General features: G+C 55.7%; 2 protein-coding genes across 3 annotated transcripts; both read left to right on the plus strand.

Annotated features, from left to right (window-relative positions):
* The first annotated feature begins 1,282 nt into the window (after positions 1-1,282).
* Positions 1,283-23,172, plus strand: FGF1 (fibroblast growth factor 1). 2 transcript variants are annotated; one of them, XM_069028675.1, is made up of 4 exons: positions 1,283-1,669; positions 17,647-17,839; positions 21,159-21,262; positions 21,971-23,172. In XM_069028675.1, exons 2-4 carry the CDS (start codon positions 17,671-17,673, stop codon positions 22,160-22,162), a joined length of 465 nt encoding a protein of 154 aa, XP_068884776.1. In that variant the 5' UTR covers positions 1,283-1,669; positions 17,647-17,670; the 3' UTR covers positions 22,163-23,172. The 2 variants fall into 2 exon arrangements, with proteins under 2 accessions (XP_068884776.1, XP_068884775.1); XM_069028674.1 differs by having other exon boundaries at positions 1,311-1,669; positions 21,968-23,172.
* LOC138118345 (keratin-associated protein 10-2-like) lies at positions 22,315-23,049 on the plus strand. The gene has a single exon (XM_069029284.1). The coding sequence runs from the start codon at positions 22,315-22,317 to the stop codon at positions 23,047-23,049; it is 735 nt and encodes a 244-aa protein (XP_068885385.1).
* Positions 23,173-23,792: the final 620 nt, after the last annotated feature.

Below are 23,792 nucleotides of genomic sequence, written 5' to 3' on the forward strand. Positions count from 1 at the left end.
AATACACATTTAATATATTTGTCATATACTTTATATCTAGAATTTTAAAAAATAATAATAAAGACTGGGAAATAGGCTGGGGAAAAAAAGTAACCTCTAATTTTTGGACCCAAATTTTTCACATCTGTAGCACACCTCTGGAATGACCCATTTCTCTGTAAACCAGATCACACCCACCTCTGTCTGAAGTCTCATGTGGTGTGTCCTGTCCTTCACCTGTCCCCCGCTGCCACGTGCCACCTGCCCCCGGTGCAGTCAGTGCCAAACCAGCTTCTCCCAGAGCTGAACTGGGGAGACTGGGCTGAGGGAAATTCGGGTTCCTCTGAGACTCATCACAGGGACCTTTAACGAGTTTTAGTCATGCAAAGACACAATTTAGCAGCCAAACAAGCCGTGACAGCACCCACTCCTCCCACCACCCCCCGTGAAAGGGCACGATGTGATACTTGCACGTGGGGACAGCCACACAGTGTCACACCCCTGACATCCCTGTTCTGCCCCACATCTGCATCCTCTGAGCCACAGAGCCAGGTTGCCCTTCCCCAGTGCCCCACTGGCTCCCTTCAGCTTTCATTCAGAGGCTCGAAAGACATAAATGGGATAAAAATACTCAGCCCACAGAGCATGTGGCACCAAGATGTCCCCAAGGATGTCCTCAGAGGAGCCCCCGGGGCAGGCATGGGCAGGATGCAGCACAGGACCTGGACTCCTGCACATGGAGTGGAGGGGCCCCCAGAGCCCCCCGGCTCCCCTGTCCCGCCTGTCCCTCTCCTGCCCTGTCCCCCCCTGTCCCCGCCTGTCCCCGCCTGTCCCTCTCCTCCCGGCCCTGGTGGCTGCAGGGGACGATGGCATCGCGCCGGGCCGGGGCTCGCCGCGGTTCACTCCAAGGCTGCTGCACGCTCCGAGCATATTTTTAATGTATTTATCTCCCGCCAGCTTCCTGCCAGGCTGGTCTGGGGGGGGGGAAACGGGCACGAAGAGGCAAATGGTGCTGGGAGACTCCGGCTCTGCAGCCGTGCCCGTGCCAGCCACAGCCCTGGGGACGCAGGGAGGGGTGGCCGTGGGATGCAGGGACGGCCGGGCCCGATGTGCTCGCCACAGCCGGCTTCCACCAGCCCTGCATCGGTTGCACAGGGCAGGCAGGGACAGAAAGGGCTCTGCAGCAGGAGAGGGACAGGGCTGGAAGTGGGCAGGGATGGGGGCCGGTGGCAGGGTTTGTCCCCGTCCCGCGGGCGGGCAGGCAGAGGTCCCGGGAGGGCCTCCGGGAAAGGGGGAGGCTGGATTCAATCCTTGTCTTTCACCTGGGCTGGAGTCCAGCCCCAAAATAGCCGTCCAAAAACAAGATCACATGAGAGGAAAAAAATAGCAAGGCGAAGGATTATCCATCCGTACTTCCCCGATCGGTGCGGGTGCAGAGCCGCGGCCGGCACTGCCCGCCCGGGGCCGCTCCGCTGCCCGTCCCGGGACCCGGCTCATTCCCGGTGCCGGTGCCCAGCTGCGGGACCCTGCCTGGCTCTGGGGCACCCGGGCGTGCTGCGAGGGGCGTGGGTGTGGTCCTGTGGCTCCGAGGGGTGGAGCGAGGGCCAGGGTGACCCCAGCACATCCCTGCCCACCTCCGGGCAGGTCAGCGGCGCCAGCGCCCAGCCCCGCACACCTCGACCCTCCTCAGGTGAGTGCCTTTTCCGGCATCCTGCACTTCCCACCCTGGCACAGCGTCACAGATTCCCGGGGGCTTTGCAGTCCTTTCCCAAAGGGTTTGCAGCACGTTCCTGTTTCCTGAACTCCTGGCCAAGCTCACCAGCTCGTCCACATGTGTGGTGCTGAGGAACAACTGGGGTTTCCTTTTCCCCTGCCCCGGCTCTGGGGCAGGGAGCTGGCAGGAGGCAGGAGGGGATCTCCACTTTGGTGCTGTTCCCAGCTCGTCTGGGCTGAGCGGTGCCCGCTGAGTCCTCCCAGGAATGCCACCTCTGGAGGGATGGAACCAAAGCCCAGGACTGGGGGATCTCGTGGGTCTCCCTTTAAACGTGCAGGAAGTTTTGCTTCAGTCGTCTCTGCTGTGGGACCGTGGTTTGGGGGGATGAGGAGCCACCAGGGCAGTGGGGCTGGGACTCAGCTGCCCTCACGGGCACTGCCTGTGTGCGTGGGGCCAGGCAGGGAAGCACCTGCAGCTTCCTCGGGGCTCCGTGGTTAATTACTCACTGTGCTTCCAAACAAGCCCGGGAAGTGTCTGTTATTGACGGCACTCAGAGCCAGGGCACTGCTGGGCGCTCGAGGCACTGAGGTGAGGAGATTCCTTATCACAGGCTGAGGCAGGAGCAGGAGCAGGAGAGGAACAGGAGCAGCAGCCAACCATCAAATTCATCCCGAGATCCTGGGAAATACCACAGGCCCCTGCTGCAGGTGCTGCCAGGGCTGCCCAGACAGGGCTGGCCTAGGGAGGGCAGGGGGGAGGCAGAGCTGCTGCCACGGCAGTGCCCCCATCCCCACAGTGCCCCCATCCCTGCAGTGTCCCCCATCCCTCCAGCTCTCGGTGCAGGGCCCGGGACCACTGCAGCACAGTCGGTGTCTGGGTTTTGGCCAAGCCTCCCCTCCCCCGTGCCCGGTGCAGATCCCGCTGCCCAAGTCCATGTTTGCTCTGTGTCTGCGTCGCTCCGGCTCTTGGCTCCATCCCGGAGCCACCACCCCTCGGGACAGGCAGAAAGGACACAAATTTGGCAGGACACCGTCTGCAAAGCACCGCACCAGGGCTGCTGTGTGCCAACCACAGACGGGGGCAAGGGCAGCCGGGCAAGTGGGGCGGGCTGGGGTGCAGGGAGGGGGCAGCCCACTGCAGCTCCGAAACAAGGGAGTGTTCCCTTGAGTGAGAAAACGGAGCAGCATTTCCTAATCCTCCCCACATCCTCACAACCCCCGTGCCTTCCATCCAGGAGAGCCTGAGGCAAAGCCAGGCCTGCTCTTCTGTTAGATTCAGGAATGTTTGGCCATATCTATTTTTTTGTTGTTTTCTGAAAAAGCAAGAGGAAATCTTGGGCGGGATTATTAAAAATAAAGAAAATTTTAAAAAAAGACAAGCAATATTGATATGGCCGGAAAGCTCCGAGTCCACCTGCGCTGTGGGGAGCGTTAGGAGCCGCCCCCAAGCAGGCGCTGGTAACCCCAGTCAACTCGGGAATGTTTTATCTAAACGTCTGGGCTCCGGGCATTTCCAGCCCGGAATGCCTGTCCAAACACACTGGCTCCACGTGAGCCGGGACTAAAAGCCTATTCCGAGCGAGCCTTAGATAACGCAGCCTAAACATCACCACATCAAAGGGCTCGTGGAGCCCGGCCAAGCGCTGAAATCATCGCTCGGGCTCCGTCAGTGCTCCATTAGTGCTTCATTAGAGCTTCATTAGTGCTGCGGCAGCGACCGCGGCCTCGCACCCCACACAGCCGTGCCCCAACCTGCTCCCACCCCTGGCACCCCGTGAGCCCCGAGCCCACCCCAGGCACCCCACGAGCCCACCCCAGGCACCCCGTGAGCCCCGAGCCCACCCCAGGCACCCCACGAGCCCACCCCAGGCAACCCGTGAGCCCCGAGCCCACCCCAGCCACCCTGTGAGCCCCGAGCCCACCCCAGGCACCCCACGAGCCCACCCCAGGCACCCCGTGAGCCCCGAGCCCACCCCTGGCCCCCAGCAAGGGCAGTGACCCGGCACAGCCCCTGCGGCAGAGCCAGCACCGCCACCAGGCTCCAGCGCCCATCCCTGGGGACACGGAGCTGCATTTTATCCGGCCGACAGCGCTCCCGGAGCACTTGGGCTTTTAAGGCCCAGCGGGAACGCAGCCGTGCCCGGCATAGCCCTGTGGCTGCCCCTGCCCCGGTCCCTTCTCGGCAGTGCCCCTGGGGAGGGCAGGGACCCCCGTGGGGAGGGCAGGGACCCGTCCCCGCTGGCCGGGGCATTCGGGCATGGCTGGGATGAGGGAGGTCATCGCCTTCCCGGAGGGTCCTGAGGCACCCGGCGCCGCAGGAATGTCCTGTGCCGCAGGGAAGGGAAACGCGAGGGACAGGAAGGCCGCTGCTGCTCCGGCTCCTGGGGGGTTTTTGTCCGCTCCTGCTGCCGGGGGGCTCAGCCCCAGCCGCTGCCCACTGCGCTGCCCGGGGGTCGGGCAGGGCGGGCAGGTGCCCGGCCCCGCTGTGGGGGTGGATGCGATCAGCCTCCCCCTTTTCCCCCCCCGCATCCTCCCGCCGCTCCCCCGCCCCGAGGCAGCTCCTCCTCATCCTCACCATCCCCGATCGCTCTGTTCCACCCCGGTTCTCCCCGCGCGCACTCGGGAGCCGCAGCCGGGAGCGCCGCGCAGCCGCCGGTAGGTGCGGGGCGGGGGGGGAGGCAGCGGGACCCGCACCCGGGGCGAGGCGGGCGCGGGGCTGAGCCCCACGGGGTGCCCTGACAGCCCCACGGAGACTCTCGGGATGCTCACACATGCCCCACGGCACGGATTCCCACTGGAGGTTCTGGGATCCCCTCGGGATGCTCGTAGATGCTCCACAGACACCCAGGGGATGCTCTGCCACCTCCACAGATCCCCACGGGGTGCTCTGGGTTCCCCATGGGATGCTCTGCCAGCCCCGAGGATCCCCACGGGGTGCTCTGGGATCCCTGTGGGATGCTCTGCCACCCCCACAGATCCCCAGGGGATGCTCAGAGAGAGGGGGCAGAGGGAGGTTCCGAAGCGCAGGGTCCAGCTGGGATGTGGTGAGGCAGCAGGTCCCTTCTGCAGGGACAGCTTTAGGGTGGCAGGGTGCTGCTCCCCTCAGTTGGGACAAACCCCCCATGAAACCCTGCAGGTGCCCCCAGACCCTGGGAGAGAGGAGTGGCTCAGTGATGATGGCATCATTCCAAATGGCAATCTCCAAATTACTGCAAATTCACCTGGAGCTCTGGGCAGAAGCCGAAGCCCAGATCAGAATTTGAACTGAAATACATAAAACCCCAAACATTTAAAATGGCAAAACACAATATTTGGGCCATTAAATAAAAACAAACCAAACAAACAAAACCCAGCAAACAGAAAGGAAAATCGTTGCAGTGACACAGCACTATAAATGGTTCCGTTTTGATGCAAAATAAATAAATCACAGAACCATAGAACAGTTTGGGGAAGCCACAGCTTCTCTGGGCAGGATTAGGAATGCCCCATCCCTGGCAGTGTCCAAGGCCAGGTTGGACAGAGCTTGGAGCAGCCTGGGACAGTGGAAGGTGTCCCTGCCTATGGTGGGGGGGGGCACTGGATGAGCTTTAAGGTCCCTTCCCACCCAAACCATTCTGTGATGATTCCATGATTTATGACTGAAATATCACCACGGGGATTATCCTGATGGACTCGACAGCCCAAACGCCTCATCACCACCATGCTCTGAGCTGTGAGCTGCTCTCTCAGCCAAAATAAAGATGCCAAACACAAGGACAAATTGCTGCAGGCTCAAATCTTCCTGGCTGGGGGTGCAGGTGTCAGGCTGAGACACCGCACGGCCCCAGGGCCACACGGCCCCACTGCCCCCTTCCTTTGCCAGCACCTGCAGCCTCTTGGCTCCTTCGGGCCGTTCAGCAAAGGGGAAAACCCTGATGGAGCAGCAACAGCTCCGTGTCCCTGTTCCTGTCCCTGTCCCTGTCCCTGTCCCTGTCCCTGTCCCTGTCCCTGTCCCTGTCCCTGTCCCCCTTGATAGCAGCAGGTCCCTGTCCCTGTCCCCGCCGTGCCGGGGGTCCCGGGCGCTGCCGGGCTTCGGCTCAGCTGGTCGGGAATAAGGGTAGGGAGCCAGAGCCAGCTGCACGATGAGCTGCCTCAGCTGGGAGGAAGATCAAGGTCTCAGCAGTGGGAGGAAGGCCAAAGTCATTCAGGGAGCTTGGGAGGAAAAGTTCATCCCCTGGGCTGGGGTGGAGCTGGGAAGGAAAGTTTATCCAAAGGGCTTGAAGAGCTCTGGGTCTGGCTGGAGACCTCGGCAGACCCGACCTCTGTCCGGCCCAAATCCAAAGTGTGTGTTCCTGCAAATCCCAGGCACAGAGGAAGCTGGGCTGACCCGGTGTGCAGGGAGAACAATTGGACATTGTGCTGCCTTATCACCACTGAGCCCTGTCCTGCCTGAGGAACCCATTAAACTTTAGACCCCTCTTTGGGCAGCCCTTCCCGTACATCTTGTGTGCCTCTTCAGCCTCCCACCCCTTTTGACTCTCCACTTTTTCTTGCTCTCTGCTTTTCCTTTGGCCTCCCACTTTATTTTGGCCTCCTGCCCCTTTCAGCCTCTGCATTTCTTTCCCCCTTCACCCTTTCTTGGCCCTCTACCCTTTTGCAGCCTCTATTTTTTCTGTCCTTGTTTTTATTTCTGATCAACCATTTTTTTTTCTCTTGCACTCCTCAGCCTTTACTTTTTTTCCTCCCCAGCCTTCTTTGTGACTCCACTTCTTTTCCAGACTCCTCACCTTTAGCCCCCATTTCTCTTTCAGCCTTCCTTGCTTACTCCATCTCCATTCTGTTTTGCCCCTTCATCACTGCCTCAAAACACGTTAGCACTTGCACTGCATCTTCCAAACCCTTTCAGGAAATATTCTCTGGAAAAAAAATGTATATTCCAGGGAGGTAAAGGCTGCCCTGACCTCCCAGGCTGCCCCTGGGTACCAGCACTTCTCCCTCCTGGGCACAGTGGGCACTGACTCATGGCTGGGGCATTTTTAGGAATCCTGTGTACATTGTCTGGCAGTGCAGAGCTGTTGGGGATTATCGTGGGGGCTGGAGGCCTGGCTGGGTCTGTCTTTCAAATAGAAACCTCACAATAGAAATCCCTTTGCAGAAGAATTTGTTGAAAACCAGTTCAGCGAGGGATATGATGGCTTTGTCATGGTCTCTGCTGTGGATGCAGCAATCCTCCCTCTCCCCCTCTGGTTCTGAGAGGTGCCTGACTCGGTCACTTCCTGTTTCTTCCCTTGTTTCCAGCATCAGTATCTGTTGGTTTAAAGCTGTTGGAGAACCAAAGTAGAGGCTGGGGCCATGCAGAGCAGCTGCAGCAGCAGTCAGTGACTTGCAGGTTTTATATCCCCTAAAATCTGTTGGTGCTTAACAGGGCAGGTAGCGCTGCCCACCAAGGCATGGGGACTTGTGCCTCATGCTGGGGTTTGAGGCAGCTCTGGCCTCCAGGCCTGAGGAGGCAGAGGCAGTCTGCACCTGGCATCTGCAGTGACAAAACTCTGGCTGCCACAGGTCCTGCTTTTCTCTCTAAAACCTTGAATAACAAAAATGCTTCATTTTCATCTGCTGAAGGTGGCAGAGAACAGCTGAGACAGACCCTCACAGTGCCAGGGTTAATATTTAGGAATTCCGTTCAAGAACAGCCAATACACAGCCAGTGCTAAATAAAGCTCTCTTAACCCCAGCACAGCAGCATAACACACACCCGTGGTCCGGCTGAAAGCCTAACCTCAGTTTTAGTGAGGTAACAAACCCCATTCTCCTGGGCCTTAACTCAGAATTGAGCTCAGAAAACCCCTTTTGACTGAGCTCAGAAGAACCCCCTTCCCCTTCTGTTTGTGCTTCCCAACCCCCCAACCTCCTCCCTTTGCCCAGGGAAAGCTCCGGACAGAGGAGGCTGCTGGGGAAAGGACCAAGCTGAGATCCCACAGGCAGCTTCCCATGCCTGTGGCATCAAAGCCTGGCAGCTGTCCCTGAGGACAGGGCAGAGAGGGGTTTCACAGGGTGTGGGAACCAGGCTGGCTTCTGTGCCCAGGTACCACTGACTCACGGCATGGCATCTAAAACCCTTTTGTCCCCTTCAGACTCCTTTTGGGAGTGGTGGTGTCTGCCCTGAGCCATCCTGCCAAGGATTTGCCCACTGCCCACAGCAGTCTGGACACACAGTTCATCCATGACTCACGGCCCACTGTGCTCACAAAGTCTGTCCTTGCTCCTGGCTCTTAATTTAGATCTGGGTCTCAGCCTTGATCTTGGCTCTTTCCTTCCCACAGCTCTGGGGCTGGTAAATCTGCCTGTCTCACCTGCAGACCAGCCTTGCCAGCTCTCACCTGTGCAAGGACCCTATTTCTGCAGAATCACAGAACCCAAGAGCTGTTTAGTTTAGAAAACCCCTCTAAGACCATCGAGTCCAACCATTCCCTCAGTGCTGCCAGGGCCACCGCTAGCCCCTGTCCCCAGGTGCCACATCCACACAGCTGTTACAGCCCTCCAAGGCGGAGCCAGCCTGGCAGTGACCCTGTGAGGGGCACGGTTGCCCACTCTGATGGATGCTGGTCCCACAGGGCATTCCCAGCCCAGGGGGTCAGGCAGGCAGCTCCCCCAGCCTGCATGGCCACCTTGGGGCACGGTCACCCCCACCTGCTCAGGGGGCCCCCAACTGCACACCGAGCCTGTTTGCCCCGTCCTCAGGCCACGGAACAAGAGCAGGAGCCTGAGGAGTGGTTTCCCTTCTCTGCTCTCATCTTCGCTCCAGGGCAGACAGGAGGGGGAGATCTTTACCGTGACAAATCCCACTCTGTGCATCCCAGGATGAACTCCAGATCCGAGCTGTCTGCTTATCCCAACACTCTCTGCACGCCATAAACCCCCTGGAAATGATGCTGATCACGGGAGCTCAGTGCCAGACAACCCATCTGCTCCCTGCCCCTCTCCCTGGCACGCGCTGCCAGGGACAGTCGCTGCGGGCACAGGGACCTCCTGCATCCCTGTGCCATCCAAGCAGGACAAGGACAGCCCTGTCGCCCTCCATGCATTTCCACACCCCCCAGACCTGGCACAGGGCCATTCCTGTATCCATGACTCGCAGACCCCAAGGCTGCCCTTCTTTCCCCCGCTCCAGTCATGTGTTCCCCAGAGAGGTTCCTTGTTTTTCCCAGAGATATCCATCGTTACTGCTCCGACAGCTGCACAGACCCACAGGACATGTGGGTATTGTACACAAGAGTACCCAAATGTGTATTTTTTCACTGGAATTTCCATCTCTCTTGGTACTTGATTCTCTATCGAAGGTCAAATCTTGGACATAAAATGCAAGTATTTAACAACAAATAAAACACCCTCCCTTCCCTTTCCTTAGTATTCCCATTGCTGCCAGGTGTTCACAAAAGCTTCTGACTGATGGGAAGAGTCACTGGCTGCCAGACTGCAAATGGGGATCTTGGAGCTCACACCTACCCTGGTGTGGATGTGATCCTCCACAAAGCACAGGGGATGCTCACTGACTCCCTGGGGATCCCAGTGCAGGGCTGAACGTGCAGCTCAAGAGTGAGGAGAAAGTAAAAACCCATTGGGGTTCTGGGTGTGGCACACCCAGCCAGGCAGGGGGCACAGCAACTGCTGATCCTCAGGCTCTGCCTGTTTGTCCCAAAGGGCTTGGTTTAGTTTGGGTTTTTTTTCCAGCTAGACAGTCCAGGGCATCTTTCTGTCTCAATCATCACAAGCATCACAGCAGAGCAGCTGTGGCTGCCCCTGGATCCCTGGCAGTGCCCAGGGCCAGGCTGGACATTGGGGCTTGGAGCAGCCTAGGACAGTGGAAGGTGCTCCTGCCATGGCAGGGGTGAGACTGGATGAGCTTTAAAGGCCCTTCTAACCCAAACCATCCTGTGATTCCATGATCCTTGTCCGCATCCCTGTGGGTCAGCCTGGCCCCACAGCTTTTCCCTGAAGCAGCTGTGGAAACACCGGACACAACAAACACCGCGGTGTCTCTGAACTGCCCACTCCAGAGCTGGAAATAGCCAGTGTGGGTGTCAGCTTGGGGCTGAGGTTCAGCAGGTTGTTAAAATTGCAGCCTTCTGTCCTGCACCGTGCCCTTTGTGGTGCTTTGTTGTTTACAGAGGTGAGAAGGGGCAGAAGAGCTTCCAAAAAACATCCCCTTCCCTCTGAGGGTTCTGTAATGGAAATCCAAGGCAGGGCTCTGTTTTCCTTGGAGCAGCACCGCCTGCTCCTGCTGCTGTCACAGCCTGTGGTCACACGTGTCACAGCAAGGACCAAACAGGTGCCCAGCTCTGCAGGGAGACAGGTGTCTCGTTGTGTCCCTGTCTGGGACAGCAGGACCAGAGTTAGGGCTGTACCTTCCACGGCGTCTGGCAGGTCCCGGTGAGTGACTCACGCTCCTTCCCAGGCCAGAGCTGAGGGTGACAAACAGAGCTCGGTGTCCATGGCCTCCAGAGCCACCCACTGCCACAACTGAGAATTCCCCAGTTTTTGCCTGAAGAACACAGCCCAAAGCAGTGACCTGTCTGGCTCTACAGACCACAGGAGGTGGAGATGCACAGCTGCTCTCCGTAGTTTACTCCAGTGACTACTTAGCCACACTGATTCCAGTTTTCTTGCTGACCTACTCATCTGCACTTAACAAGATTCAGCTCTGAGCTTGCCTTGCTCCGATCTTTCATCTGAAACACTCCTTTGCACACTCCTACGTGCTGCAGCTTTCCACTGGAAGGCATTTTCTCCAGTCCCAAAGTCATGCAGATAAGAAAATTATTATTTATTGGAGGATTTTCCTGGTAATAGCCATTATTAACTCAAGCTTTTATCGCACTGTTAATGAGCAACAGCCTAAGCTCCTTACTCAAGCAGCCTGGAGGAAAAAAACAGGAGTTGGCATCCAGGGGTACTAGAGACTGAATTTAAAATAAGACTTTGAGCAACAGAATTAAGAACAGGATTCTCCCAGCCACTCTTACTTAGATGTTAAAAAGAGCAGCTGTGCAGCCCTTACACAAACACTGCAGGACGAACACCATCAACTCCCTGCACAATTCCTTAGGAAATCACTGCTGAGCTTATGGTGAACCCAGAAACCAAGTGATTTTCCTTGGAACAGCCCAGACCGAGGCTGTGCTGGAGGAAGTTGGATTTCTGAGCGATGATATGTCTGCTGATGGTTAACCACCAGGATGGATGTGGGGTTTCACTTGGCCTGGAGATGAAACCTGTGATTCCAGCATCCTCTGCTTCTCTGGGGAAGGACAGGGAATAAAGGCTGAACCCAAACTCCAACCCCAGTTTTGAAGCTGGAGCCAACCCTCGGCTGGGCTTGGCCACTCTTCAGAGGGCCAGCTGCAGGAAGCGCTGCCCGACACCACGAGAGCATTCCTGCTTCTCGCTCCCAATCCCAGCCCCGGAGATGTCGGACCCGTCTGAGCGCTGAGGGGGTGGCGAGGGCTGGCGGCTGGCGGAGGGTGAGCAGGACACTGAGTGACAGGCACGTACCTGGACGGGGCCTCAGCACAGGATTGGCTCGGGGTGGGACTGGAGGGCTCAGAGGGGACATGGTGTGACAGGAGAGCCAGATCACCCCTTGTATTAACAGCATGGAGAGAATTTCTAGGGCTGGAGTTTGTCATTTGGCGTCATCCGTCCGTCTGTCCATCTGTCTGTGGGTGTGTGGGGCAGCCACACCTGCAGCGCCAGCCCAGACAGCCACAGCCGGGGCTCTGTGGTCTGACTCTGTGCCCAGTGTCCTGCACGGATGCCGGGGGTGGCTGGCTGGGGGGTGGGGACACTGCAGAGCCGGCTGAAGTGTCACCAGCTGCACCTCCTGCTGCAGGAACTGGGCAGCGGGTCCTGGGCAGGGAGGGATGGGACCCCACTGCAGGGCCCCCCAGTCTGGGGCTGCCGAGCAGGAGCCAAGGGGCACACGGAGTGCCCCCAGGGGTTTCCCACATCATCACAGAACACTTCAGCCAACACCTTATCAGTGGTTTCCACTCCCTCCAGATGCCTTTCCCTGGGAAGCCAAGCATGGGCAGAGCCGGGGAGGAGAGGTGCCCACAGCCCTGCCCATAACCGAGGTGGCAAACCCAAAACAAGGTACCGGTGCCTGGCGCATCGGCCCTGAGTCTTCAGCAGCCTCGGCAGCACGGAGCCCCCTCCTCGGGTGACAGGGATGAGACTGGTGTCACTCGTGGCGCGACAGAGGCTGCTCCCAGCCAGCCCCACATGCTGGAGCAAGGCAGCAAAGCGCAGGAGCAGGAGCGATGCTTTGCACTGGTCTCGGCACGAGCCTGGGAGAGGGAAGGGGCACCTGGGAAGGGCCGACAGGACCCGCTGCACCCGGCAGAGAAGGGGAAGCCCGGGGTGTTTGCGTTGCCTCTGCTGCAAAGCCCAGAGGTGTCCCCTGGGAGCAGCGCATCCCGCAGCCCATCCTCGGCTGGAGGGACTGAGCTTTGGTGATTCTCTGTCCAGGCTGTTCTCCCCATCCAGCAGGTCCCACGCACCCGGCTTGCTCTGGGAGACAGGGCTCAAATCCGGGACGTGAGGCACAAATCTGTGGGAACTGTGTGCAGCCAGTGCTGCTCGTGTTCGTGTCCCGGCTCTTGGTCCGAACCCAGACAGGACACAGGGGCAAGACCTTCCTGGCAAAGCTTCTGCTCTGGGCTGGATTGACTCCTGGAGCTGGAACTGCAATTAAGTTAATCACCGGATGGCAAAGGGCCGTGGGTGGGAGGTGGGAGAGGCGGGAAGGGAATTAGAAAGTGAAGAATCTCCTGGTTTCCTGCCTCCCCGCGGACACCACCAGTTCGGTGGATGTTGCACTGGCTGTTCCAGGGAGAAGCAGCAGCGGGGCTGCCCCGGGCTCAGAGCTCTGAAGAAGCCATACCTGGCTCCGGAGAAGGGACGGAGCTTCCCGTTGGGCATCCCTGAGGGCGCAGGGCTGGGATGGGTTAACCCCGTCCCTCCCGTGCTGCTGCTGTGTTTGTCATCGGCCATTAGTGACACCCACTCAGGAAACTGCTGAAAGTTTCAGCTTTACACCCCCTCTGTTTTACCTGCTACAAATCCAGCGTGACTGAGTGGAATGGCTGTTTGCTGGTGGAGAGCAGGAGATGATGACAGCAGGCATTAGTTAAATTGATTTCTATGCTTTTGGTCACACTTCATACAACATATTCCACTTGCAAAGGGTACAACCTGGCTGATAAGTATTTCATTAAGCAGTTAATCACATCGCTGGAGATAAAATCACCTGGCCATAAACAAGACTAGAAATGAGTCAATGCATTCCACTGATACTCAGAGAACGATCTATTGCATATTTATCATATGCTTTGCCTAATCATTTATTAAGTCCCTCTAAGAGGATGTACAGTCCAAGGAATTCAAGCTGTGCCTTGCACTGCCAGCCCCCGGGAGGGGAGGCAGCCCTTGCAGGCTGCCCATGCTGATGATAACCACAGACCCACCGAGCTGATCCTGCAGCAGCCAGAGCATGAGGAAACCTCTGCCTGGTCTCTAATCCTTTCCTGGATGAGGAAATCCATCCCACACAATGGTTCTCTAAAACTTATGATGAATAAAAGCCCTGTTTATCTGAGAGATGTTTATCCCAGGTAGTTCTCAGATCACTCCAAAGCCCACAGGAATCCCCAGAAAGGCAATTCAGAGCCTCAATTCCTTAAAAATATTCTACCTGTTGTAAATGCTTTCCATTCCTATATGGAGCATCTGAGCTGCCTGGGAAGTGACTGTTCCGTTCAGGTGACTGCAGTCAGCAGTGGGAGTGGGAAAGGAGCCCACCAGGAGGTGATGCTGTCTGATCCCAGCTGAGTCACACGTCCTGGAAGAAACAGCATTTCTGCTTTAATGGAGAAAATAACACTTTCCAAAGTGAAACCAACTGGAGTGTTTCCACTGAACTCACCGGAGCCAGGTTCAGGAGACACTGATCTCATTAACTGAAGTTGGACAAAACCCCAGGAGACTCCTGGGTTTAACAGCTTCTCATCTCTCTGGAGTTCTCTGTGTGATCTTTAGCTGATCATCTAAATGACAATTGTGATTAACTGCATTTTTTATCACCGTGGACACTCAGAGGCCATGCAGAACATTTCTTTCCAAGCCTACATAAAGGACTGTGTCCAAAGCCAAGGACAATTTTGATGTATTTGAATCAATCCAATCTAGTTTTAACCCAGTAGCTGAGATACTTCGGCTTTCCTCCATGTAGTAGCCAGGGATTTTGTACCTAAGGAAAAAAGGCTCACCTTAGCTGGCTGCCTCTGGGTTGAGTCTTTGCTGGCCACTAAATTTGTGCCACAGGAGCCATAAAAAAATAAAAACAAAACACAGAAGTTCCTGGCAATTCTGACATGCAAAAACCTTTTGGACCATTAGGAATCCCCCACATTCCCATCAACACCACCTCTGTCATGCAAACAAGTGCTGTGTAGTGAAGTCTGAATCAGCTCTAAAACAGAGAGAAAAGGTCCCCACTCCTTCCATGGCTCCCAGCATGTGCTGTTATTTCAGAGCTCACATGCCTGATATTGGCAGCACGACCAGCCCTCGATGCTCAGAGTCAGATGCTTGCAGAGTTTGGGATTTCACATCAAAGCCACTGGTCTGGCCACTGATAAAGTTTGGAACCAACCCCAAACTTCTCAGAATTTCACAGCTATTCCAGCCCCGCGCCGGGCTCCTCTGCTTCGGAGCTGTAGGGAGCCAGCACAGCGCAGCCACCACGGCTCAGCAGGACCTGGATCAATGAACATTCAGGTTTAACTCACTTCCTAAGTCTTTTTTTACCTTCAGAAATTATTTTTGATCCTTTGGGGTGCTGGCATCTCCATCCAGGAGAAAGAGCTGGGTGCCCTCAGCTCCCCACACCGCAGACAGAGCTGGGGCTGTCCTGGAGCAGGTGCCCTGGGCGCAGCTCCCAGGGATTCATCCTCAGTGGGGTTTTCTCTCAGGCAGCACAGCAAAGCTGTTACACAGGGCTGGAGGAAAGAGCAGCCACAAACACAGCTGCTCTTGGACAAACAGACCCCAACTCAGCTCCAACTCATTGTCCTAGTGCCACCGGCGGGGTCAGCGCTCGGCAGCAGCCGTTCCCCTCTTTCAGCAATCTCCTCTTGGAATATTTTCCTTTCTCCATGGAGCGCCAAGTAACTGCTGGAGTGTGGTGTCTCTCAGCTTTGCATATTTGAGAGAGCTTTCCGTTCTGCTTTGAGCTATTTAATAGCATTGTTGGGCTTCTACCCAAAGAAATAAGGCCCTTTATGTTGTCTTTGGTTCAGGTTCTCTCTCTCACTCGTGCTTTTTAATTCCCATAAAAACCTAATGTGTTCCTGCCAAAAGTGTAATGGTAGGGCCATGAGTGGTGGTGTTTGTAGAGGAACAACTCCATGGCCATAAAGTCTGAGAACAGCGATAGTATTTAGCATGGGGAGGCAACAGGAGTGGAAAAGTGTTCATTGAGCTTTGCTGGGGCAGTCAGGGCAGCTGGCGAGCACTGGAGTCTTCCTAAAAATAGCAAAAATAATCTTAGAGGAAATAAGTGATGATGAAGAAGCCATTTCCAGTTGAGCTGCTCTGGTTAAGCTGTCTGGAGATGCCCTCAGACCCTGTGGTGACTGTGGGGAGCCCCCAGCCTGCTCTTCACCCCTGCTGGCTGCAGAGTTTGCTGAGATCCTGATCAGATCTCTTGGATCTGGGATATTTGCTTCTCAATACCATCCATCATCAACCCAGGAGACTTCTGAGTGCCTTTCACCCTCACGTAAAGGTTCAAGAAAAGCTTTGGTTCTAGGACATTACCCAGTGCTGCCAGTCTTGATGAAAGCTCAGTGGAGGACAGAGCCCCGTGTGCCTTGGGGGCACAGAGTCCCTGCGGACTTGGGGGCTTTCCTTCAGAGAAGGCAGCTAGCAAGGAAAACTGAACTGCTGCATGAAAAGTATGATGTCTTGGGAGGAAAGTTAATTTAGGGACCAGACACTCTAAGAAATACTTAATTTCACCTGACCATGGTGTTAAAAAAAGATTTTGAGTCTGTATTTGGCAGGTCCATCTCCTGCTTTGGAAACCACCAGGAGCCACAGAGCTTCTGAGGCAGCATCTCCAACCTCATGGCAATAGGTGGGAGCTGGCCTGTGTTGGCACTCCAGAAAGCACTTCCCAAAATCCCAGTCTCTGTCAAATGGGGCATCTGAGAGCAAGGGCTGAAGTCTGTACAAAGCAGAGTCGGTGCAGTGGCTGGGGGTGCTTTCAGCAGCAGTCACACAGGCTTTATCTCCAGGGGTTCAGCTTTTAGCAATCCAGCTTCCAGAGGTTTTTATCCTCTGCAGGCATCTGGGATCCATTGCCAGGAATGGTTTCCCCTTCTTGCAGCTGCATTTGCAGATTTTTTTAAATTCTAAAGGGTTTAGAGACAAATGTTTAGAGGTTCTCTGTACATGTGCATGTGTGTGAGTATGTCTGTTGCAGAGTTGCCACCCTCAGTATCTCCCAGGGCCCTCCAAGCCCCAAAGCAAACCCACAGTGTGGCCCTGGCTCCATCCCAACGCACCAGTAGCACAACTCAGTGCTAAAGAGACATTTTTACAATCTATAAACACATATAAACAGTGACTATAAAATATTTTCCATAATACAGCTGTGGGAATACATGACATTTAAAGCAATTTCCTGTATCTAGATTTATTCTGTGCCATGTCTTTTTCTGTTCATAAATCCACTTCTCTCTAAGCACTATGGAACTCTGTGTATGAAAGACAGAATGAATTCATGGGAGATTTTAAATGTAGTTTCTAGGCTAAAAACATGAATGCACCTGGAATATCCGTGGGACTCTGGCCCCCACCTGTGGCATCTCCTGATGCCACGTCTGCGATGGCACTTCTGTGATGGCACTTCTCACCCTCCAACATCCACAGCATCTTTCTTTTATTGGACTGGTGATGCCTTCAGGTTTTGGCACAGCATCTGCTTAAATACGGACTGTGACCAGTCTCCTGCAAAATGAGGTTTCAGGATGATCTTCCACTGCCCCATCCAGCCTGGCCTTGGGCACTGCCAGGGATCCAGGGGCAGCCACAGCTGCTCTGGGCACCCTGTGCCAGGGCCTGCCCACCCTCCCAGGGAACAATTCTTTCCCAATATCCCATTTATCCCTGCCCTCTGGCAGTGGGAAGCCATTCCCTGTGTCCTGGCACTCCAGACCCTTGTCCAAAGCCCCTCTCCAGCTCTCCTGGAGGCCCTTTAGGCATCGGGATGCTGCTGGTTGATTCATGGCATATCTTGGACTCAAAATTCCCATTTTTCATGTGCTATTGATCAGTGTCTGGGTAAATCTCCTGCTCAGCCCCTGCTCATCTGCCACCCGACCCAGCGTGTGTCCTGACCTTTTCTCTGTGTGTTCTTGGGCCAGGTGAGCTGCAGAGTGCCAAGAGATGAGCAATATTTACTACCTGACATGCAGTGGGTGTTGCAATTCCTGGTCATAATTGTGTTTGAGCGTTATAATAGTGGAGAGAGAGTTATTACCTGGGCTCCCTTCCCGCCTCTTGCGGGTTCCAATCAGACACTGGGTGTTTTTCAAACTGGTTTTCTGAGTGTGTAATTTTAGCACGTACGTCAATAGAAAGGAGAACAAAAACAGAATTCGCTGTGATAAAATTAAAAGGACAGAGTCCCTCCTGGCCAGCCCCACCCGGTGAGGAGACAGCCCCCCGCCACCTCCCACGCTGGGGGAGCATCACCTTGGGCTGTGTCACAGCGCTGTGAATCACCTGCCCCAGCCAGCCCGGCCACCGGGACCCCCGGCTCCCTCCCTCCCTCCCTGCCTGCCTTTAAAGCCTGGCAGCAGCAGCGTGTGCCCAGCACTCGGTGTCACCCCTGTGTCACCTCTCTTGCAGCCCGGCCCTGGGAGAGGCTGCGGGATGGCCGAGGGGGAAATCACCACCTTCACCGCCCTGACGGAAAAGTTCAACCTGCCCCCGGGCAACTACAAGAAACCCAAACTCCTGTACTGCAGCAACGGGGGCCACTTCCTGCGCATCCTCCCCGATGGCACCGTGGATGGCACCAGGGACCGCAGCGACGAGCACAGTAAGCAAAGCCCGGGGGCTTCTTGGGACGCTCCTTGCTCTGTGATTCCATCAGCTGGGAAGGGAGGAGCTGGGGAAAACGGGGTCTGGACCAAGGTTTGTGTGACAGCACAGCTCCCAGGGGCCAAACACAGCTCCCAGGGGTCAAACACAGCTCCCAGGGGTCAAACACACCTGTAGCTCGTACACAGAGCAGGGGAGGTGTCATATATGTGTGCCATCAAAGTGTAGATATAAAGGATATAAACAGATATCTCAAGTGTGAAATCTGACGCTGGCATCGTCTCCTGGCAGGCAGGCAGATACAGGGGACACAGCAGGGCTGGGCCACACGGGGAGCTGGCCCTGGCAGGAAGGGCCCAGGGCAGCCTGGCATCCCACACACAGCATCACACGGAGCTCTGGGCTGTCTTTGCATTGTCATCCGTGTGCCACAGCCGTTGAACAGGTCACTCTGGCCAGGGTCTCCCCTTACCTGTCCCCACCCCTGCAGTTGGTGACTGTGGTGGCTCCAGCCTGTGGGACGCTGGGACCTGTTCCTGGGAGGAACTGCTCCCACAGATGCCACCACTTGTCCTAACAAGGAATCATTGGAAATTTTATGATTTTGGGGCTCTTGCATTACCAAAAACTCTTCAGACGATTTTTTAACCCAATGCCCAGGAGAGCTGGACAGGCCACAAAGCAAAGCTCCTGCAGGGCTCCGTGGGCAGCAGGGCTGGGCTCTTCCCCTCAGCTCTTGGCAGCAACCTGTGGGTGCACCATATCCTGAACATTTACTGGAATGGGACCGGGACCTGCCCGGCTCCTATCTGGTGAGAAGGAAGGGCTGGGAGGAGCCAAGCCAGCCTTACAAAGTGCTAAGAAAAGCACTTTTATTTTCTTCAAACCACAAACGCACATGTGGCTTCTCCCCCAAACTTAACCTTTCCTCTCGCTATTGTTGTTTTAATGACAGGTGGTTTAGAGGCGAGTTTTAATTACAAACGTTGTCTCCCCAGCATGAGGCAGTGCTGGGGGATGGATGAGGATGAGCTCCCTGAGGCTGGATAAACACAGAGTGGGGCTCCAGCCTCCAGCCAGGAATAAACATGGCACGTAACCCCCAAACCCCTGGGAAAGGCAGGATGATGACCTGAAGGATCTGAAAGACAGGACTGGGCTCACAGACACACGAGGAGAGGTGGTGTGAGCTCAGGCAGTGTCTCTGCAGCATTTTCCAGAGGTTTTGCTGGAGTCAGAAGGGTAGGTCAGGAAGAAGATGGCCTCTCCCGGGCCGTGGGGAGCTACCAAGGACAGGAGCATCCACTCCCCGTGCCCCAGCCTCAAGCTGTTTTCTCACAGCGCGGATGCTGTCACACGGCCCAGCCCTTTTCCCTCTGGAAGAGCAAATCCTTCACCTTGGAGTGGTCCCCATGGCTGCACCGTGCCTGTGGGCAGTGAGTGCAGGCAGGTCCTGCGCCCCGGCACGCTCACACCTCCCTGGCTGCTGGCCTGGGGCCACGTGTTTGCAAAGCTCTGCCAGAAAGGAACCTCCTGTAAGTGATCTCATAAACTCGGATATAGGAATGCACTAATATTTACAGAGGAAACTCCTGGAAGGGCTGCATGCCAGCAGAGCAGCCCTGTGCAAGGTGCCCTGCTCTGAGCACCAGCGGCTGCCACGCTCCTGCCCCTGCGCCTGGAAAATGATGGAGCTGCTCAGCATCATTCCCTGGAGTGCAAGAGGAGCAGGCCGGACCATGACTGGCACTCTGGGATATTGTCACCCAGCTGGGACAGGCACCTGCCAGCCCCAGGGAGGGACAAGACACAGAAACACCCACGGTTCATTGGGAAGACAGCAGGGACAGCAGCGTTCCAGCCGCACTGGCACTCTGCAAACTGCCCATGTGCATTTTGCTCCAGACAAATACCGAGAATTCTTATTCTTCTCTTAAATGGCCTCAGAATTAGGGAGGATCTCTAAGAAGAGCAGAAGGAGTCACTCTCTCTAAGCCTTTGTTGTCCAGCCCTTCGTCAGGATCCACTTCCCGCATCCTTTGCGTGGGCATTCCAAGCTTGCATCGTGGAATGGAAAGAAAACTTACCTGGACACTGCAGATTCTTCAGGATGAAGCTCATGCTCATTTCTACAAAAAGTCTCCTTTTTCCGCTTTCATTCCATTAATCCATGGGAGGAAATCTCTGTACAGACCTGGAACAGAACCTGTAAGAATTTAGTGCACGAGCTCCTTCCCCGGACCCACCGTTCTCCCTCCCTCTGTGGCCAAAAAACTCAACATCCCCATGGGCAGCTGGAGGGACCCTCGCTCCCCTCTCTCAGGGACAGTTTTTAGGACAGTATCATCAGTTTCATCCCATTTCCCTCCTTTCCCCCTGGACTGCTCCTCGACCAGGTCCCGGGTCTGCAGCACCTCAGGGAATGCAGGTGGGCTGGGGCTTTCCCAGTGCAGATTCCCAGCCTAAACCAGACCTGCACTGGGACCAAGTGTTCCTGCAAACCTGCACCCACACAATTTTCTAATTAACCATCATTTACTGAGCAGGAAATGCCAAAAATGAAGAATGTGAGCCATTGCAGCAAAGATTTCACTGAGACGGGCGTTTCGCCAGGCCAAGAGGTAACATTGCCTTTTACCTCATCTAAATAAGGATAAATAAATTAAATATAAACAGGAAGGAAGGAGACATCCGTTCATACTTCATTCAAACCAACCTAAATATTGCTGTTACAAATCTTATGGAAAAAAGCTGCCTACAAGATGGAAATGATCCCTGGGAAGAACTGGAATTTGCAAGGCACTGTGACTGCAGCCACAGCCTTTTCTATTTCCCCATTCTCCATCTACAATGCACTGGATAAATCCAGCTGCAGCATACGGCTGGATGGGATGCTTTGGATCCGGGGTTTGCAGTGCAGGCATCTGCAGGCTGCCCATCCCTGGCTTAGCTCTCAAAATACTTCTTCATATGTCACTCCTTAAGTGTCTTGTCAAACCACATGAGAAATTCGTAAATTAGAGCCAGAATTAAAACCCCAATCTCCTGTGTCCCATTCCAGCATCATAACCAAAAGGCTGCCCTTCCTCTGATGTAAAATAAGGGAAAAATTGGTCTTTGGTTCCTAAAGGATGGCTGTGGGGTTTCTTTGAAGAAGAGGGTACAAGGAGACACTTTTATTACACGCTGTACTGCTTCCTATACACTCCTTATAAGCCAGGCTTCAGAACAAAACACCCCACCAGCCTTCCTGGCAGCTCTTTTTCCCCCCTTTTCCTACTTTCCCTTCACTGTTGTTGTTTTATTTTTACTCCCAGTTCAGCTGCAGCTGAGTGCAGAAAGTGTGGGGGTGGTGCACATCAGGAGCACCCAGTCGGGGCAGTACCTGGCCATGGACACCAACGGGCTGCTCTACGGCTCGGTAAGTGGGAGGGTCCCATGGGATTGGACGGGGAGAGGGCTGGAGGTCTGCAGAAATCTCACAGCCCTGAGTAATGCAAACCACAGGCAATAATTAGGCTCTGTTTGTGATTCGGGCAGCTGCACGGCCCCTCTGCATCTGGCTTTATTTTGGGGGGAAATAAATAAATTACCAAATAATGCTGTTTACTGCCCTGCCTCTGCCAAATATTGTATTTCCTATCTGACACTTGATAAATATTGTGCTTCATACCTGGAGCAGCAGCTGCTCTGCAGCCCCTCGGCAGCTGCCACCTGGTGTAGGTGTCCCTGACCATGGCAAGGGGCTGGAGCTCAGTGGTCTTTAAGGTCCTTTCCAGCCCAAACCACTCTGGTTCAGTGCTCTGAGCCTGCAGGTGCCACCACACAGCTCAGGGCAGAGCAGGAGCCAGGGCCAGGAGCAGCTTGTGGAGCATGGGGCTGATTTGTCACTGCCAATGAAGATTCCCAGGTCACAGGCCCCTTGCTGCAGGAGTGGCCCAGGGGACTAAATCAAGGCCACTTACCCCACACTTTAAATATGAGCTTCTCTGAGGTGTGGGAATCTCAGAGGTGGGTCTGGATGGCATCTTAGCGGGGAGAGCTGAGCTGGGATTGCCACGGCAGGAACATCCCCCTCTCCCCGGCACTGCCCCGGCTCATTGTGCTTCCCCGGGCTGTCTTTCAGCAGTTACTGGGTGAGGAGTGTCTGTTCCTGGAAAGGCTCGAAGAAAACCATTACAACACCTACGTCTCCAAAATGCACGCGGACAAGAACTGGTTTGTGGGGCTGAAGAAGAACGGGAACAGCAAGCTGGGCCCGCGGACTCACTATGGCCAGAAGGCGATCCTCTTCCTGCCGCTGCCCGTCTCGGCCGACTGAGGCCCGGCCCAGAAGCTCCAAGATGACCCCAAATCCCAAAACCCAACTGCTGCTGCCTCCTTAGAGCTCATCAGAGCTCCAAGCTTTAGGTCAAGGCTTTGCCAAATCTAGCCAAAGCAGAGTCCCTTTGCTCTGCACGAAGCTTTGCAGAGATGAGGGGACGAGCCCTGACACCCCCTCAAGGTCCATGGGCCCTCCGTCCCCCTGCCCCCAGCCATGTGCCCGTGTGTGCCACGACCCTCAGCCGTGTGCCCGTGTGTGCCACGTCCCTCAGCCGTGTGCCCGTGTGTGCCATGACCCTCAGCCGTGTGCCCGTGTGTGCCACGTCCCTCAGCCGTGTGCCCATGTGTGCCATGACCCTCAGCCGTGTGCCCGTGTGTGTCACGTCCCTCAGCCATGTGCCCGTGTGTGCCATGACCCTCAGCCGTGTGCCCGTGTGTGTCACGTCCCTCAGCCATGTGCCCGTGTGTGCCATGACCCTCAGCCATGTGCCCGTGTGTGCCACGTCCCTCAGCCATGTGCCCGTGTGTGCCATGACCCTCAGCCATGTGCCCGTGTGTGCCACGTCCCTCAGCCATGTGCCCGTGTGTGCCATGACCCTCAGCCATGTGCCCGTGTGTGCCACGTCCCTCAGCCATGTGCCCGTGTGTGCCATGACCCTCAGCCATGTGCCCGTGTGTGCCACGTCCCTCAGCCATGTGCCCATGTGTGCCATGACCCTCAGCCATGTGCCCGTGTGTGCCATGACCCTCAGCTGTGTGCCCGTGTGTGCCATGTCCCTCAGCCATGTGCCCGTGTGTGCCATGACCCTCAGCTGTGTGCCCGTGTGTGCCACGTCCCTCAGCCATGTGCCCGTGTGTGCCATGACCCTCAGCTGTGTGCCATGAACTAGGCAAAGCTCCAGTCTCAGACCTTGGCCTCCCTCACAACATCAGTAGGGTGTGTTTCATGCTCGTACCTGCCATATGTTATTTGTATTTATTTATTAAGTAAATATGTCTCTTCTACAAGCTGCTCATAAGTAATTCCAGGCACCCTGACGCTGTCCCAGTGTCCCAGTGAGGACGGGGCAGTGGCACCGACTGGTGTGAGGGTGTGACATACAGCAGCAAGGGGCTGCACAGGAGTGGCAGAGCACCGCACCCATACCCAGAGGGATTCCTCCCACTGCCTCCATGTCTGGCTAAATGGGACTCTAAAAATGGCACTGAGGCCTCTTGGTGGCTCCCAAACCCTCTTGAAGCTGAGTTTCTCCATTGCTGGCACAATGCAGATCTCCCAAGCAGCTCAAGAGCCACTCCCGCCAGGTGACAACATCACCAGAACACCACACTGCCATGCTCCACCCAGAGCATCCGCAGCTCCTCTGGAAAACCTGTGCCAGGGCCTCACCATCCTCACAGGGAAGAATTTCTCCCTAATATCGAATCTAAATCTACCATCCTTCATCTTAAAGCCATTCCCCCTTGTCCTATCCTGCCACCAAGGACAGGGACAAGAGACAAGTTCTCCCTGCTCCCAGCAAACCTGGGATCAGCCATCCTACATGGAGGAAGGAATAAAAGGCACCCTGCCTTGCATATTTCTGCAGCAGCAATTAGCCACTAATTGCTGCACTTTACAATTGCTC

This window comes from Aphelocoma coerulescens, chromosome 13, assembly GCF_041296385.1.
Source record: "Aphelocoma coerulescens isolate FSJ_1873_10779 chromosome 13, UR_Acoe_1.0, whole genome shotgun sequence".
Taxonomy (NCBI): Eukaryota; Metazoa; Chordata; class Aves; order Passeriformes; family Corvidae; genus Aphelocoma; species Aphelocoma coerulescens.

Excerpts from the sequence above, each read along its gene's own strand:
- FGF1 (XM_069028674.1), top strand. The coding sequence starts at position 17,671 with ATGGCCGAGGGGGAAATCACCACCTTCACCGCCCTGACGGAAAAGTTC. Across the intron at positions 17,840-21,158 it reads GGACCGCAGCGACGAGCACA|TTCAGCTGCAGCTGAGTGCA; the intron begins GTAAGCAAAGCC and ends TTTTACTCCCAG. Across the intron at positions 21,263-21,967 it reads ACGGGCTGCTCTACGGCTCG|CAGTTACTGGGTGAGGAGTG; the intron begins GTAAGTGGGAGG and ends GCTGTCTTTCAG.
- LOC138118345 (XM_069029284.1), top strand. The coding sequence starts at position 22,315 with ATGAGGGGACGAGCCCTGACACCCCCTCAAGGTCCATGGGCCCTCCGT.